Source organism: Python bivittatus, unplaced genomic scaffold, assembly GCF_059951505.1.
Source record: "Python bivittatus isolate LINGU-HERP-01145 unplaced genomic scaffold, Pbiv_v1 ctg000980_np1212, whole genome shotgun sequence".
In the NCBI taxonomy this organism is placed as follows: Eukaryota; Metazoa; Chordata; class Lepidosauria; order Squamata; family Pythonidae; genus Python; species Python bivittatus.
In genome coordinates, this window is record NW_028277125.1 from 3183137 (window position 1) to 3201663 (window position 18527).

Here is an 18527-nt window from a genome sequence, read left to right on the forward strand (position 1 = left end):
TGTGGCTCGATGGTGGTTCGGTGGGTTGTGCAAACCCGGGAAACTGGGCGGAATAACCCATAATTAAGTTAACCAGGGGTTAGTGTGTGCAAATGTCGCCACCTTTTCCCCCCAAAGCTTTACGACTGATCCTGATGGTCCTTCTTGGCCTCCTTCTCTTCTCACCATAACCTTGGGTGGTAGGTTCCAAAAAGGGGAGCTTGATTTGAATAAAGACTGGAACTCAGGTCCCTCTGCTTGGTGTGACGGTGCTGCCTCTGCCAGTTTGCTTTCTGCAACCTTGGTGACCTCCAGATGTCACCATCGGGCGTCACCCTCTGGGCAAGCCTTGGGCAACAACGGCCACCCCATTTTCCACAACCGCTTTGGGCTGAAATGCTGGCGGATGCTATCTGGGAGCAGCAGGTTGAGTTGTTCCTGTGCTCCCTAGCAGAGCTTCCCCACTTGCACCCAGCGCGGCACAAACGTGCGAAATCAAGGTTTCTGCCTCCTCTTATCGCACCCAGCCCATGAACGGGGCTGCAGGACGAGAGAACCGTTTTCCTACTTTTTTCCAGCCCTCTGGACCACAACTCCCAGAACCCTCGCGCCCACCGGGGTCCGATGGGAAGCGCGGCCCCCCTCCGCGCAGGCGCCCTTCCGCGCGGGAGGCAGCCTTCCGCCCTTCACCGCCCACGCGGGCCCGCCCGGGCGGCCTCGGCGCAGGCGCAGAGCGGGGGGCGGGGAAATGGCGGCCGCGGTGCTGGCGGCGGCGGAGGGCGGCTGCTCCGGTGGCGGCTCCGCGGCGCTGATGCCGGGGGCGAGCGGGAGCCTGGCGGCGGGCGGCTGCGGCGCGGCGGGCCCGTCGTCGTGGACGCGCTCGCTGGAGCGGGCGCTGGAAGAAGCGGCGGCCAGCGGCGCCCTCAGCCTGAGCGGCAGGAAGCTGAGGGACTATCCGCGGGGCAGCGCGGCCGGCCACGACCTCAGCGACACCATCCAGGCCGGTGAGCAGGTCGGCGGGCGGGCGGGCGCGGGGAGCCGGGGACGGCGCGGCGGAGCGGAGCGGCCGGGCGCGGGCGGCGCTCGCACCAGCCCCGCAGCCGCCTCAGGCGAAGATCCTCGCCGTTGGCGGCGTCGGGGCGTCGCAGCGCTGGGGCAGCCGCCTCAGGCGTCGTGAGGACGCGGCCCGTGCCCTGCATCGCCCCCGAGGCAGCCCAGAGGTTGCTTAACCCTGGGGCAAAGCGGAGGGCGGCTCTTTGGGGCGCCGGGCCCAAGGAATGACGCCTGTGTGGGGTCTCGGGGGGAGGCATCCGTTCAGAGGATGACCGGGGCCCGTCCGGAGCCCCGCGGAAGGGAAGGGAAGGGAAGGGAAGGGAAGGGGGTCTGTTTTGTGTGTTGATCGGCTCTCTGCGCCTCCCTCGGAAGGGGGGTCCGCCGCCCAGAGCCATCAAAAGACAAACGGCCGTCTAACGAGAAGCAGAGCAGCGCTGGAACCTGAGCCCCCCCCCGCTGGGGGACGACTGGACCCCTCAGGTTTTGCTTCTGAGTGGACGGACACCCCACCCCACCCCATTCCACCCCTGTTGCCTCTTTTAGCTTAAGGGGTCGAGGGTGCAGCCCTCAAAGCCTCCCCCGAGGCCGATGGCCTTGGTGCCTGAGTGAGGCCCGGTGCACGTGAATTCAGGAGCCCGCTTAAAATCTGCGATCCAAGCCTTGCTTCGGGACGGCGTTTCTGCTTCGGCTGCAGAAAGAGCAGCAGCAGCAGGAGGGAGGCTGACAGCAAACGCGAGGCGGTCTTGTTTATGCAGTTTTTGAATATTTACAGGGATATGTGCTAACAACTACTGTGCTAAGGAGTAGCTGTCTGTGCAGGTATCTGAACAGCAAAAAAAAGGGGGGGCGTTGCACTGTGGAATAAGCGGTGGAGAACGCTTTTAAGTTTTTGTAAAATAAGAGTACCATAAAAGTATTTCAGCCCCATTTCTGTTGGAAAACACTCCCGAGGGACCATACGGCAGTGATTATGTTTTATGCAATCAGGATCGCTCAGCCTGACCACGCGTAAACAGAAAAGGAAGCGAAAGGAAGGCCGGCTGGCTGGAGGAACCTTGAAGTCTAAACTTGACCAAAGAGAAAAGGGCGTGGAGAAAAACTAACAACTAACCAGGGATTAATCTGAGCAGATGCAGTTAGTCACACATGCTAAGGTTTTGATTCATTTGATGGGCTGCACGGCTTTCAAGCTTTTCCGTTCCGTGGGTTCCAAAGATGCACATAACTCAAGAAATTAAATGATGCACTTGCCATGGATGAGTACGTACTCATATTTTAGGGAGGAGGGAAAGCAAAACACTTTTCTAATTTTGTAACTGCAGAAGTCAGGAGAGAATAGCCTGCTAGCTTTGTGCCAGCACTTGCCCCCTCCCCAGTTTCAGGATCAGAAGGCAAGCTGGAGGATTGGAAAGATGTTCCCCCCTCCTCTTTTCCACCCAGGATAGGCAGGAAGTGGTGGAGGGTGGAAGGGAGTCATGTTCTGCTGCTAGATTATGGTCTGTGTGCTTCATGCATCAGCTAAACCCTGCACATGTTCTGCCTCTCTTTCTCACCGGAAAGAAAAGTACTCAGGCAGCTGCTGCTGAAATGAAAGATGCAGATAAGGAGACTTTGGGCCCTTTTCCTGAGCATCAGGTTCAGAAAAATATTTGGGGAGGGCAGAGACATCATTTTCTGGTAAAAATTGCAGACTCCTAGTAGTCTTTGAATTAAAGAGAAAAAAATAGTCTTCATTTAGCGACCACAGTCGCCGCTAAATGAAACTGCAACTGTGCTTATGATCTTACTTTGACTTTCCTTTGCTATACAGACCTGCAAAGGTTGTGAATAGGAGGATTGGTTATAAAGTTACTTTTTCATCACTTGTTGTAACTCTGCACAGTCGCTAAACAAGGCAGTCACTAAACAAGGACTATGTGTGTGGTGGAATATAAGTCTGTCTGGATCTTTCTTGCACAAGACTTTATAGAGAATTGCACAGACCTGTTCTTGTGGACCTGCTGGGAAGTTCTGCAGGATAGTTGGGGTGGCCAAAATTTTATCTAGGTGGAATAATTAAATGCACTTTAGAAATAAAGGGGGAACTCTTACATATTGAAAAAAATGCATAAAGTTCTATCAGAGAAATGTTTAAGAGGTGCTGTCTTCTACCATTGCATATTCTATTCTTATGACTTAACTGTGTCAGCAACTGCCAATTTCACAGTATGTTTACAAAAACAGAGAAAGGAGGCTTGAGAGTGGCAGCCAGTATTTAAGATGAATAAAATAGCGCACAGAGGATTGAGTGTTAACAGGTGTGCCCAAGTTAGAACAAGTTATCAAAGTAGACTGTGTGGGATGAGCAAAGAAATATGGCCCATTTTGTATCAAAAGAGGAAGGAATATAATGTTAAAGATTATTAGGGTGAAGCTTCTCAGTCTGTATTGTCAAATAGATCCCATGTTATGTATGGCTGCAGATTTTTGGAATGTGTAAAAATACTGGGGGAAAATGGTATGTTTCATAGCCTTAAAGCAACTCTAAGAAAAAGAGCGAAAGTGTCTAGATGTGATGTAGGGAGGCTGATGTTTGCTTATAGATTTGCAGAGTAATTTACATTACATTAGCCATAGGTTGTGAATGTTGGTGAGGACAGGATAGGCAAAGTGGGGAGGTTACATTACAAAAATCTTGTCAACCAAATATAAACCTCAGTTACTGGAAATTGCCATTTAGGAGATTGCTTGATAGTTTTCACTATATTTTCATTTTAAAAGAAACCAGAATGCTATAGAAGCTTCTGTAGTAAATAATTTAAGAAACCTATTTCTAAGCAATTCCAAGCCATATACTTTTGGCTAAACCAACATTAGTGGCTTTCCAGAAGTGCTCAATGCACATTATTCATTTAGATAATCCTGAGAGTGTTAGTCTCCTTTTAGCAGATGGGCACCGAAGCTCAGAGAGAATGTTGATCTGGGACTTTCCGTTTCATCAGGCAAGCTCAGAGTGGTTGTGGAGGTTTCTGAATGTGGGTACAGTGCATGTTCCGGAACTGAGAAAGCAAACGAAACAAGTCTTCAGCTATAACATGGAGCACTTTACTTGAATATAAATTCACTGAACTCCACAATAAATTTAGGATAGAAAGGCAGATTCCAGGCATTATTCCGGTTGGGTAATACTGAGTCAGGCCCTTCATTTAAACTACGTTCTTGTCTGCTTTCATCTATTCAGAATTGATGGCTGCATCTGTTTTCTCAGCCTCTGGTGATTTGGACAGAATATAATGTACCTTCGTTTCCATATTTAAATCCCATCTAATGTAATTGGTGGGGCATTATATGCAATGTGATTGGGTGTCCTAGAGACTTTTTATGTGGATCAACCCCCTCCCTCGTATGTTTTGCAGAATTTATAGCAAAACATTAATCAGAATAAGGCATGCTGTATTTTCATAGAGAACAGAGGTATAAAACAAAATTACTGCAGGGAGAGAGAGTTGGCTCTTTGAATGGCCGTTTGTTATATATGCTGGTCAGTTCAGAATAAAAATGCTGGCAATGATCTTGAAATCTGTAGACATTTTGAGAAATATTTTTTTTCCAGAGCAGAATGGTAAAATGTGTTTTTAAAAAAGTGGTGTAAAATACAATGAATTTTATATTTTATACCACTATACCCCTTACCCTGTCTATTTCATCTCCTATTTGGAGAAAGTAATGAGATGAATTAATTAAGTCTGAATAAATAAATAAAAGAAAGGAATATCAATGACATTTAGCTAAAACATCTGTTAATACTTTCTCATGCCTGAAATTAGACATGTTTCCCGTGCCTCTTATACATCCCTCCATGTATAAATTGACAAGGAATGGAACGTTGGGTTTTTGTTTTCTTATTGATCATGTGCCACCAAGTCGTTTTCAACTCCTAGCGACCACATAGATAGATAGATTTTATCCACATAGATCGATAGGTTTTCTCATTAAGCCCAGTTTTTCTTGTTTAATTTTGAATTATAGTCTTCTGTGCAGATACAGACTATGGGTTTTTTGTGCATTATATAGTGGATACTGAAGCTGAGAAAATACACAATAATAAAGATTAGTAGGGTGAATGAAATGCTGAAAAAGTCAAGGTAGGATGCCTTCTTTAAAATATATGCATAAGTTTCATAATACTGAAAACAATTCAGGGAGGGTTATATTGGGCTATGCTGGCAAAAATAAAGCCTTTAATTGTTACTTCGGCTAAGTAAGTATTGTCTTTGGTCACAGGAGGTTATAAAGTTTGCCTCTTAGGAGAAAATTGCCTTTGTGAGAAAAAGTGTGGACTAATTAAATGTGGGACTTCCTTGGAGGATGACCGTTGAGCCGAATATGGTGGTTGTGTTCAATGATGGCCTGCACTGGCACTTAATAAACAGAAAATGAAGCACTGAAGAAGCTGGTTGCCACAATCTTTACAGATGATAAAGCAATTACTAGGGAAGTTCCACAATGTGCTATTTAGGTAGAACAGAAGTTTCAGAGCGGCCCTGTTTCATAAAATGATTGCGCACATGCTACATTTAATAAAATAATTAAATCTACATTTAATAAAAGAGTAATAATACATTTGTAAGCAGGATGAATGATGGGGTGGCATTGTGTATTGATTTCTCATCAGAGGCACTTAATCACCCAAACTCTTCCTCTACCAACTTCTATTATATGCTCTTGCTAAGAGACAGGAAAAATGGGGCAAAACTATAAAAATTCACAAGAAAAAAGGGCCTACTTATAAAGATGCATTTGGTCCTAAATCTAAACATCATCCTCACTGGGACATGAGGCTGAAGAGCCATAAAATGCTGTGAACTTGTGTGCATGATAGCAAGTGGCTATAAAATAAACTGAAATCACATTCCTTTTACCACATGGTTACCAGTAGTAACCACAACTGTTTGGATACATAAATAAAGCTATCTTTCACAGTAGAAGTCATAACAATACTGCATGAGGTTAATAGATCCGCAGTTAGATTGAGGATTTCTTTATTTTCAGCTGCAGTTATATACACCTAACTCTGTTCTCTTATCTTAAACATCATTCAATTGAAAACCAGATTAATTAGGTTTTGGAGGATATGAATTAGGACCTCATTATACCTCTTCCTTTTTTGGACATGCCTATTCTCCATCCCTATTAATCAGTACAACTCCATCCCATAAGAAGTTCCACAGTCTAAGACTCTTTTATAAAATTCAGACTAAAGCATTCTGAGCGAGCATATGTAATTTTTTTTGCTGTGTACGTTCAGGAATGGAGTCTGTATAGGCATCAGGTGTTGATTACATTTATAGTCTAGCTTTTTCCAGTTAATGGTGGATATGTTAATTATTGTATGCCGCCCCAGAGTCGCTTCCAGTGAGATGGGTGGCCATATACATTTGATTAATAAATAAATGTCAGACCAATTTGCATATTACAATAGTCAGAATTCTCCTGGATTCTGGCGTAATGGGATAAAATAAACCTGTTGATTCTCATTGCTTGATCACTCCCACCCATGTCAGTGTACCTGTAAAGCTTGGTCTGTTACTTGCTTTGCATTATATTTGATTTGAAATCTTTAATGTATTCCTTTTTCAATACAAATGTAAAGAAGTTTTCTGCCTTGTGATTATAGCTTGTCAGAATTGTCCAACTAACAAATTATATTAAATGCATGAGCTTTTGTGAGCTGCAGTTAGTTGGAAAAGGTAATACCAGACTCCTTCTGATAACTTGTCAAAATAAGAGTAGGACAGGGATTCTGGTTTAGATAAGGCTGCTAAAGTTAAAAAAAAACCAGTTATTTTTAATTGCTCCTGCTCAATCAAGTGTGAAAGATCAGACAGCTTACACTTCCTATCCTTGCTTGATTCTCATAAGTTAACATTCAGAAGAATTCTCATTTATATTAATTAAGAGAGCCAGTTTGGTCTAGTGGTTAAGACACCAGGCTAGAATCCAGGAGGCGGTGAGTTCTAGTTCCTTAGAACTAGGCACGAAAGCCGGCTGGGTGACTTTGAGCCAGTCGTTCTCTCTCAGCCCAACCCACCTCAGAGGGTTGTTGGGGAAAATAGGAGGACGAAGAAGTATTAGGTATGTTCGCCACCTTGAGTTATTTATAAACATAATAAAGGGGGGATAAAAAAAAATGGATTGGGTTCACACAGCACGCTAAGTCACAGACAAGCCACATTGTGACTCGGCCTGGTGTCTCAAGCAGACCAGGGCTGCAGACTAAACTAAAGAGCTATGCAGGGATCTAAGAGTCTTGAATCTATTCCAAAGCTGACTTATTTATCAAACAAAGCTAATTTATTTGATGTAAACATTAGTCTTGAACCATTGTTCAGTCAAAATACTAATATTGCCATGTGATGGAAAGTTTGTAAGTAAACAGTGCCTGCACAAAAGTAGCATTGGAATGGATGATGAAGTTGTTAAACTTATCAGTGATATGTGTTCACTTTGGATCATTTATTATACTTTTATGAGAAAGCTAGTTCAGGCTCTAGGCTTCCATTTATTGCAATTTTTCATTCAAAAATTGACATATCTTCTTAGACAGCATCATTTGCTCTATGTATCCCACTACGTAGAACAAAAACTACATTTGGAAGCTAGGCATATTTATTCACTTAAAAAGTTAAAATATTTACAGTCTTATCCTTGGCTGAAACTAGCAGCAGCAACTCGTTAACCTTGGCACGTCTTGAAAAAATAAGCAGGGTCAGATCTTGTTATCCTTGGATGGGAGACCACCAGAAAAATCCCAAAGTTGACAGCTAGACTGGAAGTTAAAGAGGCAAATGGTAAACCCCATTTATAGGGGGAGATTGAAGACACTGAAGACCTTTACTTTTGGGTCTTCAGTGCACTTTACAATAGAAATTATATGTAATAGAAAGTTAACATACAAAGTATAAAACTTAAAAAACAAGTAAAGCAGTGGTCATTGAAAGAGCTATTGTGTTCTGAATCTGATTTTTTGAAGGTCGTGTAGGAAGATCCGGCCATTATTTTGTCCTTGGATTGGTTTTTGCCTGTTGGAAAAGCCACAGCGTCTGTCTCTTTCTAGCAAGTGAACAGCAGCCACGTCTGGAGTCAGCCTCGGTCAATTTTATATTTTCCGGGTGTTGGAGTTACTATAATTCGCTGTGCATCGGGACGCCCTTGAGGACAGCCCCGGTAAACCTCAGCTGGTCCAGAGTGCAGCGAGCCACGTGTTTCTCCTCGATCAGATTTGTTTCTTTAGCTTGGGGACCATCATAGGCTTTCTATATTGGTCGTATTTTGGCGGTGGTTTTGTGTGTTGTTTGTGTCTCCCAGTATTGTCAGCCATCTAGAGCTGCTGCGGCAAGACGGGCAGCCGTATCCACGTAAACCAACACGTGAATACATCTTGGTGCTGCCACGGAGAGCCACCACCGTGGGAGCAGCATTGATTGCTGGCGCGCCTCCGAGGGCAGGTCGAGGTACTGGTTGCTGCTGTCAAGCCGAGCCCGGTTTGGGGACTGGATAGGAAGAGGCCAGCTTTGCCAGGTGAATTTTGCCCGGCCATTCTGGGTCGTCAGTGCCTGCTAGCGGCTCCTCCCTGTCTCAGAGAGGCGACGGAGCAGAGGATGGCTCCGGTTCTCCTGGCCTTCAGAACTGACTGGGGAGTCGGCGCTCTTTATTACATTGTCTATTAATTACGTTTTATTTATTTTACTGGGCTGCTGTGCTGCACCAGTCATTGGGTAACCCTGAGCATCTTACAGTCCTCCCTTACGTAAACAAACAGCAGGAATGGCCAACACTAACAATCGCACAATGAAACGTTGTGTAAAAATGCATTTTAGATTTATATACCGCCTAGAGTCCCTTGGGAGTAAGATGGCCAAAACATCGTCTAAATAAACAAATACGTTGGAAGGATGGCTGGTCGGCCCAAGCTATCTCTTAGGCATTGCAGGATGGTTAATCTTTTGTTTTCTCTTCTGGGTAATTAGAAGATAAATGCCTCTTCCCTATTTTTCCAGGTCACCAAACCATCTTTTAAATTGGGGTGGACAGTCTGAGGCCCCTGAACTATACGTAAGAACACCCCTTCACCCCTTCAGTTTTTCCTACTTTCAAACATTTGTTTAAATTACTGACTAAAAATAACTTTGCACTTTTGATGGATCGATTATGTGCTATCAAGTCGGTGTCGAGTTCTAGCAACCGCACGTATAGATTTTCCTCCATGAACTTCAGCACTAGTCCTGGTGAATATTGGAACAAGTCATGGAAAGGAGCACAGTCTGTCCTGGGTTTCCAAAGAGGTAGGGGTAACCTGTCTGTATGCAGTGATTCATTAAATTAACGTGTGAACAGGCCCATTCCTTTCTTTGCTGCTGAAAGAGGTAAGAAAGTGGAAAGAAACAAAGCCAGGATTAGAAACCTGTTTAATCTTGCAGAAAACTGATCCCCGCCTCTACATAGAGTGATGTGTTAGTCACCTGAAAGTGAAATAAAACATATCCAATACCCATGGAAGGAAATTTTGCTTGTAGTATGTGTTTAGTACAATCCCATAGTAGTTTTCCACATTGTTTTAGTCCACAGTTGATTTTAATCATAGATTGCTGAATTCTAGGGTTGAATACAGCACTTAACTTCTACCCTGTGGTTCAGTCACACATCACACAAAGCTGAAAAGAAAGAAACCTATCCGAAGGCATACGTTGTCCAGTTTTTCATTTATTAAATTTACATCTGAGCCTTCTTCCAAGGAGCTCACAATAGCTGGGAGCAGAGGTTAGTGCTGAGAGATTGTGATTGCTTGATTCACCTTTAGAGGAGTGGGGATTCATAGGTGAGTGAAAACCTGATCTCTGAACTTGGCAATCTTACTTGTGGCTAATGCCCCAGGGAAGTTACTGGGCATTGAGAGAATCGAGAACATAAGCCCCAGATGCTGTAAACTCTGTAGTCCAGCTACTTACAGTCCTTGAATTCTGCAGGCCCTGGTAGGACAATATTATTTCTTTGTGCCAAACTTCAGTAGTGAGATCTTGCCCTCTTCTCCTCTTCTTTGGCGAATGTCTTGAGAGCTGGCAAGGTTCTCTTGTCATTATGTGTGGGGCTTCCGAAAAGGCCAGTGGTGTTGGAAGACCTGGGGAAGGAAGAGTGAAAGATTCATGGGAGGGAAGGGTTACTAGAGGCCACAAATTATGGCAAGATATTCAGCCAAGCCAAAATCTGTGGCCTTTTGCCAACATCCTGAAGTTAAGACCCTTTCTGGATGTTCTCTGGCTCTTCTGAAACTGATGAAATTGTTTGTTTTTTATATACATGCAAAATGTGGGTAGATAAATTCTATGCATGTGCAAAATGTGAGTAGATTAATCTCTTTTTATGATGAAAAGCTGGGATCCACTGGCTATAGCAGATTTCACATTCTCCAAAACTCCTGTATGAATGTGGGTTTCAAGACAATATCCTGTCTTGAACCTGGTTTGGAGAACTTGCTCAAATCACAGTCTGCTAGTATAAGTGTAAACATAAGGCACCAATCAAACAAGAACCTGTTCTATAAAACCAGCTCATGAGTTCTTAATGACTTATCTACAGCTGAACCTTGCTTTACATTTCATTTATTCTATTTACTTAACAAAATTTCTAACCCACACCAATCCTAACATACACAGAGTGTTGAACGACATGAGGAAAATTTAAAAAATATAAGATTGATTATGTGCCATCAAGTTGGTGTCAACTCCTAGCGATCACATAGATATTCTCCATGACAATCTGTTCCTAACCTTGTCCTTTGGGTCTTCCGACAGTGTGCCTATTGCCCTGTAACTGAGTCCTTTCACTTTGCAAAAATATATAATAAAAGTATAAAGTTAGTAACATGTAATATAAATAAAATATATAAAGAGGTTTCTTCAGATATGGATAGATGGAAGTCATTAAACACCCTTTGGGGAAAGATGAATGCTGTCAAAATGAATATTATTCCCAGATTAATTACATTCTGAGAGGAATTCCTGTTTTTATGTCTGGAAAATATTTTCAGAAAATGCAATTACCAATTAATGAGGGAGGATTTGGTTTTCCGAATGTGGAGCTATATCATCAAGCTTACCTATTGTCAAGTATGAAATACTGGAAGCCAACAATTGGTGTTAATTTTCTGATTTGGGCAACGTTGGAATGTGTGTGTGTCTCCATCCACCCTTTGATTGGATGAACAGTATTACGATCTAAATACAATAGAACTCTAGTATCTCTGGAAACAATTATATCAGTTAGAGAGCTATGGAATGGAATGTCTAAGAAAAAAAGATTTGATCCTTTTTCCCATGCTAAATTGACTTTATGGGGAAACCCAACATTAAAATTGGGAAAAAGATGGTGATATGGAAAAATTGGATGGAAGTGGGGATATAGACTTTGGACCAACTGATGATGAAGATGAATATTTAACATATGCTATGTTAAGAAGTAAATATGTAACCCAATGACAATATTTATAGCTACATTTGTTAACAACATTGTTTGAGCCAGCAGTATTTTCAGCTTCTGACACACCTGAGGTACTAGAACTTGTTAAATCCTTTAAAATGAAAAAAAACCCTACTATTAGTTTTTATAAATATTAGTTATCAATAAATCAATTTGACATGCATATGTTAAGAGATGGGTGGAATAAAAAATTAGAGGTTTCTATATTGCCTAGAAAATGGGAGAGTGTCTTAACTTCTATAGCAAGAGTGTCAATGGACCTTAAATTACAACTTATACAACAAAAAATAATATTTAGAATATATTGGACTCCATTACGTCTGTATAGAAAGAACTCTCTAAGACAGCAGTTTGTTGGAGATGTAAGAAGGACAATGCTTCTTTAAAACATGTGTTTTTACAAAGTCCTATACTTACTAAGTTTTGGGAGAAAGTAGTGGCCCATATAAATGTGACTATGTGACAAAAGCTAAAATTTTCAGAGGATAATATTGTCTTGAATTACATACCTAGTACATGGAATTTGACAACTGGACAACGTAAATGGATTCTCCATGCCCTTGCTATGGCTAAAAGACTGATACTGCAACACTGGAAAGATAAATGTATGGCTCCATTCACTCAATGGATCGAAGACCTGATTGCACTTGCTACTTACGAGCGGCTTGCCTACTGATGTAGACTTAGGACATTGTAAAAACACATGTTTTAAAGAAGCATTGTCCTTGTTACATCTCCAACAAAATGGTGTTTTAGACAGTCATTTTCTATGCAAACATAATGGAGTCCATATAGTCTTACCTGTTTATATTATTTATTTATTTATTTATTTATATTATATTTATTTATATAAAATTTGTCACTGCCCATCTCGTTAAAAAGCAACTCTGGGAAGTTTACAGAAAAAATAAAAGCACTTAAAATACAATATAAAAACAATCTTAAATAAATAATAAATTCCAAGAACGATGGGAATTGGTGAATAGTTCAGGGAGCGTCATCAGGGTGCCAGCCACCCCCAGTCTTGATTAGTACTCTTATTGCCCCATGCAAGATGACAGAGCCAGGTCTCTAAACCTTTCTGGAAAGCTGGGAGGGTGGGGGCCCGCCTCACCTCTGGGGGCGAATATTCCAAAAGGCGGGGGCAACAGCAGAGAAGGCTCTCCTCCTGGGCCCCACCAGCCAACATTCTCTTGTTGACGGGGTCCACAACATGCCCTCTCTGTCTGACCGGGTGGGACATGGGGATGAGATGGTCCCTCAGATAATAATAATGAAAAAAAACAAAACAGAAAGGAATAAAACACAAAGATACATACATTATGAAAAAAAAAACAATTACATAACAAGTGCTTAAAAAAATAAGTGAAAAAAATATAACAGAAAAAATAATAAAATATAAAAAATATAAAGTATATGTCATTTCAACAGTAAATAATTACAATTCTATATATATTTATCTAATACGAATATTATGTGAGAGGTGTGTGTGTGTGTATATATTTCTAACACAATTATATAACTCTCATGCCTTTTCCTAACCTACTGTATTTTGTATAATGAGTCCCATATTTCATTATACTTGTCCATATAAAGTCTAAGTCTGTAGGCAATCCGCTCATAGGTGGCAAGTATAATTAGGTCTTCCATCCATCACCTCAATGATTGATTGATAGATAGATAGATAGATAGATAGATAGATAGATAGATAGATAGATAGATAGATAGATAAAACAGGTAGGACTGTTTAAAAGTAAAATATTTAATATAAAACAGATAATTTAATTTCCTATGATACCACTCCCCTACTCAGTTCAAGCCAAGTACAGATAATCCTTGTTTAGCAACTGCCTTGGACAAGTGACCATTCACAGATACGATGGTGATGAAAAAGTAAGTTTGTGACCAATGCCCACATTTGCAACCTTTGCAGGTCTGTAAAGCAAAGGAAACCTGAAGTAAGATTGTAAGCACAGTCACAGTTTCATTTAGCAACTGCTTCACTTAATGATCAAGTTGCCGGTCCCAATTGTGGTTGCTAAAAGAGGACTACCTTTATTTGCTGAACAGAAATGGTCTCTCAAGCAGCTCGTATTTGAAAGCCTATTATCTCCAGCAACCTAAGTTTGATGGCCTTTGTCACATTTTTCATTCATGAATTTGCTGGCCATCACCATGTCTAAATAGCAGAATTATTGCCAGATGAGATTAGTTTCAATATAATTTTTTACCCTTTCCAGGAGTGGCAGACATTGTTTCAATACCAGTAACTTTAGCTCAGAAGTTGTACTAATTGTATCACTACTATTTAAATAGGAAAGGTTAATTTTATAGCCTTGAAAGTTTAGCCTACCTATCTATGGCTATAATACATAATTCATGATTGAACAAAAGACCCTATGCAATTTCGGGTAGCTGCCTTTAAATAAATGCAGAGCAGTAGTTTCACATTTAATGTAAGAAATGCAAGAACTAATATTTGTCGTTGTTCAAAATAGTGCAAAGTAGTTAAACTCCCATAATTTTCTAATTACCCCATCTTTTTCCTTGCAGTCACAGTAAAACCAGATTTCTCAAATGTTTAGTGCTTTTTCTCACCCTGCAATTTCTTCAGGGTTTGTGTGCTCAGCTTTCCTGTTTCTTGTGATAATCTTTCTTTAGGTGTTGAAAGGAACTTCTTGCTTCCTGCCTGGTGATGCAGTCATGGCTGGCTGGTACGTTAGATGGTCCAAGTTAGAAGTGCCTGCAGATTTTATTCTGCAACCAGGAAGCCGTGAGTTCTAGTCCTGGCTTAGGCACAAAGCCAGCTGGGTGACTTTGGGATAGTCCCTCTCTCTCAGCCCTAGGAAGGAGGCCAGGGCAAACCACTTCTGAAATCTTGCCAAGAAAACTGCAGGATTTGTCTGTGTAGGCACCAGGAGTCAAGACTGACTCGAAGGCACACACAACTATGTCTATATCTATCTACGGCAATCCCAATATATTCTGCATTTTCATTGTTCTTTTTTTTAATGCTTGAAAGCATAATTTCTCAGTGAGTGAACGCAGTTTGTGTAAATAACATATCAAATAGTTTTGAATCGGTACATAACACAAAGGTATCCTAACTAAACTGTGAATGTTGAAGCCTAACTAGGTTAAGAAAATCTGGCAACTACCTTCTCTCTGTACTAAGCCCTTCGTCGGAAGTCCTTTGCTAGCTACGCTCTCCTTTCACCGACAATAGGGCCTTTCCTAATTAATCTTCTTTCTGCTGTTTTAGTTTCTTCTGTCTAGAGGCAGTTTAAATGGATTATTTTTCTTTGCTATCCTTGTAGAGCGTATAGTAGGATGTGTCCCCTCCTGCTGCTATAAATGTAGTTTATAGATAGTGCTTTTAAAATGTTTTTATAATATTGACCATAAGTCACCCTGTGAAAACTTTGTTTTGAAAGGTAGCATAGATAACACAAATAAATAAAAACACACTGTGTGTGTGTGTGTTTGGAAAAAAAACCCACAACTATGGCACCATGCTTTTGAAATTTCCTTCCCCTGAGAAGTCTTTTAAGTCTTCCTTAGTTTCAGGCACTACCTTTATATTTTCAGTTTATTCTGCCCTATCCTCCCCTGTTTTCCTATTCTGGTAATAGAAAACTTCTGGTAGGTTTTATTTTTTCATGCTTTATTTTAAAGACATATTTATCCCACTCTTCAGCAGAAAAATATCTCAGAGCAACCTTGCATATAATCAGTAGTAGCAAAATTGTCTCTGTCCACAGGTTTATAAAGATTTTATATACTGACATGTATGATAAATACTGTACTTGGCTTTAAACAATTTTTGCAGTAAAGTAGAATATAAATTATGTTATTTTTGTAACTTTTTGCTTACTGTTTCTCACAGTTGAAAAATATTAAACATGGTGCCTTAACGTGCGATATCATCTAGTTGGGTGATATTTGAGTGGAAGGATATCAAAAGCTTAGAAAAAATAGCACTAGATAAATTAAATCTACATACTCCAGATCATAGCTGCTGTAAGTAAGACTAGAATTTGGAAATATTTCACTTTAATTGGGAAACAGAAATGCATATATAAATTTGCAAGTATTATAGTAAGATTCAAATGAATTGTTTCCTGTTCAGCAGATATTCCATACTGCTGATACAGTCTTTTTAAAGTTTCTTTTGTGCCGTACGTTATGACAGGGAGAAGAGTGTGCCATATTTATGCAGAGTTTTCAGTGTGTCAGCTGGAATTTTTTAGATGGTCTAGTTATGCCTTATTTTATAGGGTCGGTGGAGGGTTCTGGTTTGGGATTCTGAACTTACTGCACAGGCTTCATCGGTGATAGTCAACCAAATTTTGTGGTGCACTACTATTGATTGCAGGTGTCAGTTACATGATTCATCATTTCTCAGTCTCCATTCAGATACAGGCATTCCCTTTCCCTTGTTACCACTATTATGGTCATATGATGAACTACCAAAAATGAAAAACAGCAACTGTATTTTTATTAAGGGCAGACACAGTTCTTTTAAAGGATCTGTAGCTGGCTTAAGGCTTTCCCTTCTTGTATTAATTCTTTATTGATAACATAGTTCATCATAAAATTCATGTCAGAGAAATAATAGCAAGTTGACCCCAGTTTCCCCCAAATAAGATGGGGGATGAGCAACCAAAGAGAAGAGAAGCCAAAGTCAAGAAAGACTTCAGGAAGGAACTTAACAAAAACTTTCAGAGAGCTGTTAGAAGAGACAAGAGCCAGTATTGCAATGATATCTGTAAATATATCCACATTTAAGATGGAAACTGACAGGGAAAATCAAAGTTTTCCATTCATGGAAAGGGAAATGCCAGATATTCAAGCTGGATTTGGAATAGGCTGAAGAACAAGAGACATTATTGCTAATAAATGCTGGATAATTGGGAAAGCGGAAGAATAATAAAAAGAAGTCAATGTATACATTGATTATAGAAAATCCTTTGATTGTGTCAACCATGTAAGCTATGGAACATCCTTAGGAAAATGGGAATCCCAGAACATCTTATTTTCTTCATGTGAAACCTGTACACCGGACAGGAAACCACAGTCCGATGGAACATGGCAAAACAGAGTGACTCCAAGTCATCAAAGGAGTGAGACAAGGCTGTATATTGTCTCCTTATTTATTCAATTAATATATGCTGAATCTATTTTGAAGGAGGCTGGACTGGAAGAAGATGAGCATGGTTTAAAACTGGAGGAAGAAACATCAATAACCTGTGCTGTGCTGATGACATTACTCTGACAGCTGAAAATGCAAACAATTCCAAGCTCTAGTAATGAGAGTCAAGGAACACACTGAAAAAATGGGACTAAGTTTAAACATAAAGAAGACCAAACTCATGACAATTGACAATGAATGTACTGAAGTGGTAGGTAGCGTCTACCTTTTAGGATCAACAGTCAACAGTAAAGCAATTTGCAGTGAAGAAATATGCCACAGGCTAGCTTTTGGAAGGATAACCATGAAAGTATTCAGATACCAGGATGTGTCTCTACCTACAAAGTTCAGAATCGTGAAGGCAGTGGTATTCCCTGTAATGCTTTATGGAAGCGAAAGTTGGATTTGAAGAAGCAAGATGGAAGAGTATTGACACTTTAGTGTTGGAGAAGACTCCAGAGAATATCATGGACAGCCAAGAAATCAAACAAAGAGATCATGGAACCCGTCAGCCCAGAGTTCTCACTCGAGACAGAAATGACCAATTCATGTGTGAGCCTTAGCCCTGCATTTTACAAAGATGTAATGAATTGCTAAAACTTACTAAGAGAATGCCAATAATTAAATCACTAAAAAGGATACTCAGAAATACTTCTCTGAGGGAAAAGGTTTGCTTTTATATTTCACACTTGGCATAATATGAGTTTAAAATGCAGCTGAATTAGCAGACCTAGATTGAACTACTCCATTTTAACATGGTAAGGGAAGAAAAGATAGGTGGGAAAGAAAGCAGACTGAATTTTAAAAAAGTCTTTCCCTTCTCCTTAATCAGTACATGAAAGAACAGGATTTTTACTAGGTTTAAACAAAAAAAAAAGTTTTTTAACTTCTGTGTTCCCAGCAAGATGTAGCCTTGATTGCTGAATGAGGGCTACTGCCCAGAGTTTTGAAAAGTTGCATTTGAAAGCCTGTTGTAATGATACAATTCTATTTTTTTTTAAAAGGGCTTACCCAGGTGCAGGGAAAAAATGGGTATCTTATTCCCAAAACAGTATGAACTTGCCTCAAATAGGAACAAGCAATTTTTTAGCAATAGAAGTGATATCAATTTTTTATATATGTTTTCCGATTTGACGCAAGTCTGTTTCTTCCTGAGGTTAAAAGTTGAATGTACTTAAAACATACCTGATGCTTTAATGAAATCCTGCTCTCCTATCATTCTGGTACATTGGGTATAGATTACCGAGTTGGTTATCCAGACTATCTGCGAACCTGAGATTGGAAAAGGCTGTAACGTTGCTTTCTCTGTTTTTGAAAGAAGCTTCTCTTTTGAAATAGAGTTCCTAAATGACCTTGCATTTACTCCCTTAAATCTGTGTGGTGAGCCAACTGGCAGCTTATTATAAATGAAAGAAAACCTGTTCAAGCAATTTCACACATGTCATGATAGTAATACTTGCTTATGGGACTGGGAGCAATTTCCTTCCCATATTCTGAATTTATGCATTTTTCTTATGCCATGTAGAAAGTATGTGTGCAAAATAGGAGAAGGTATATCATATCTCTGGCTTTTTTTTTTTTTTTTTTTTTGCTGGTGTTATATATATGTTTCTCAGAAACTTGGCGTCCTGGTTTCGCTTGAGCGCCTGCCTACAGTGATGAAGCCTCAGCTAGAGAGATTACAAGTCTTAAAGCTCACTTGTGACAGTAGCATAAATCAGTCAGGTATCCTTGCATAGATTGCAGGAGATCTACAGTAGCAAAAAATCAGAAATGTGAGCTGCAACTC

At 40.7% G+C, this 18527-nt stretch overlaps 1 protein-coding gene across 5 annotated transcripts in view; it reads left to right on the plus strand.

The window, feature by feature from the left end:
* Positions 1 to 712: 712 nt before the first annotated feature.
* LRCH3 (leucine rich repeats and calponin homology domain containing 3) overlaps positions 713 to 18527 on the plus strand; it is a 93392-nt gene continuing 75577 nt past the window's right edge. For all 5 annotated transcript variants that reach the window (XM_088132326.1, XM_088132328.1, XM_088132329.1 and 2 more), the window contains exon 1: positions 713 to 983. In XM_088132326.1, the coding sequence (XP_087988452.1) occupies positions 728 to 983 (256 nt within the window). In that variant the 5' untranslated portion in view covers positions 713 to 727. The remainder of the gene's footprint in view (positions 984 to 18527) is intronic.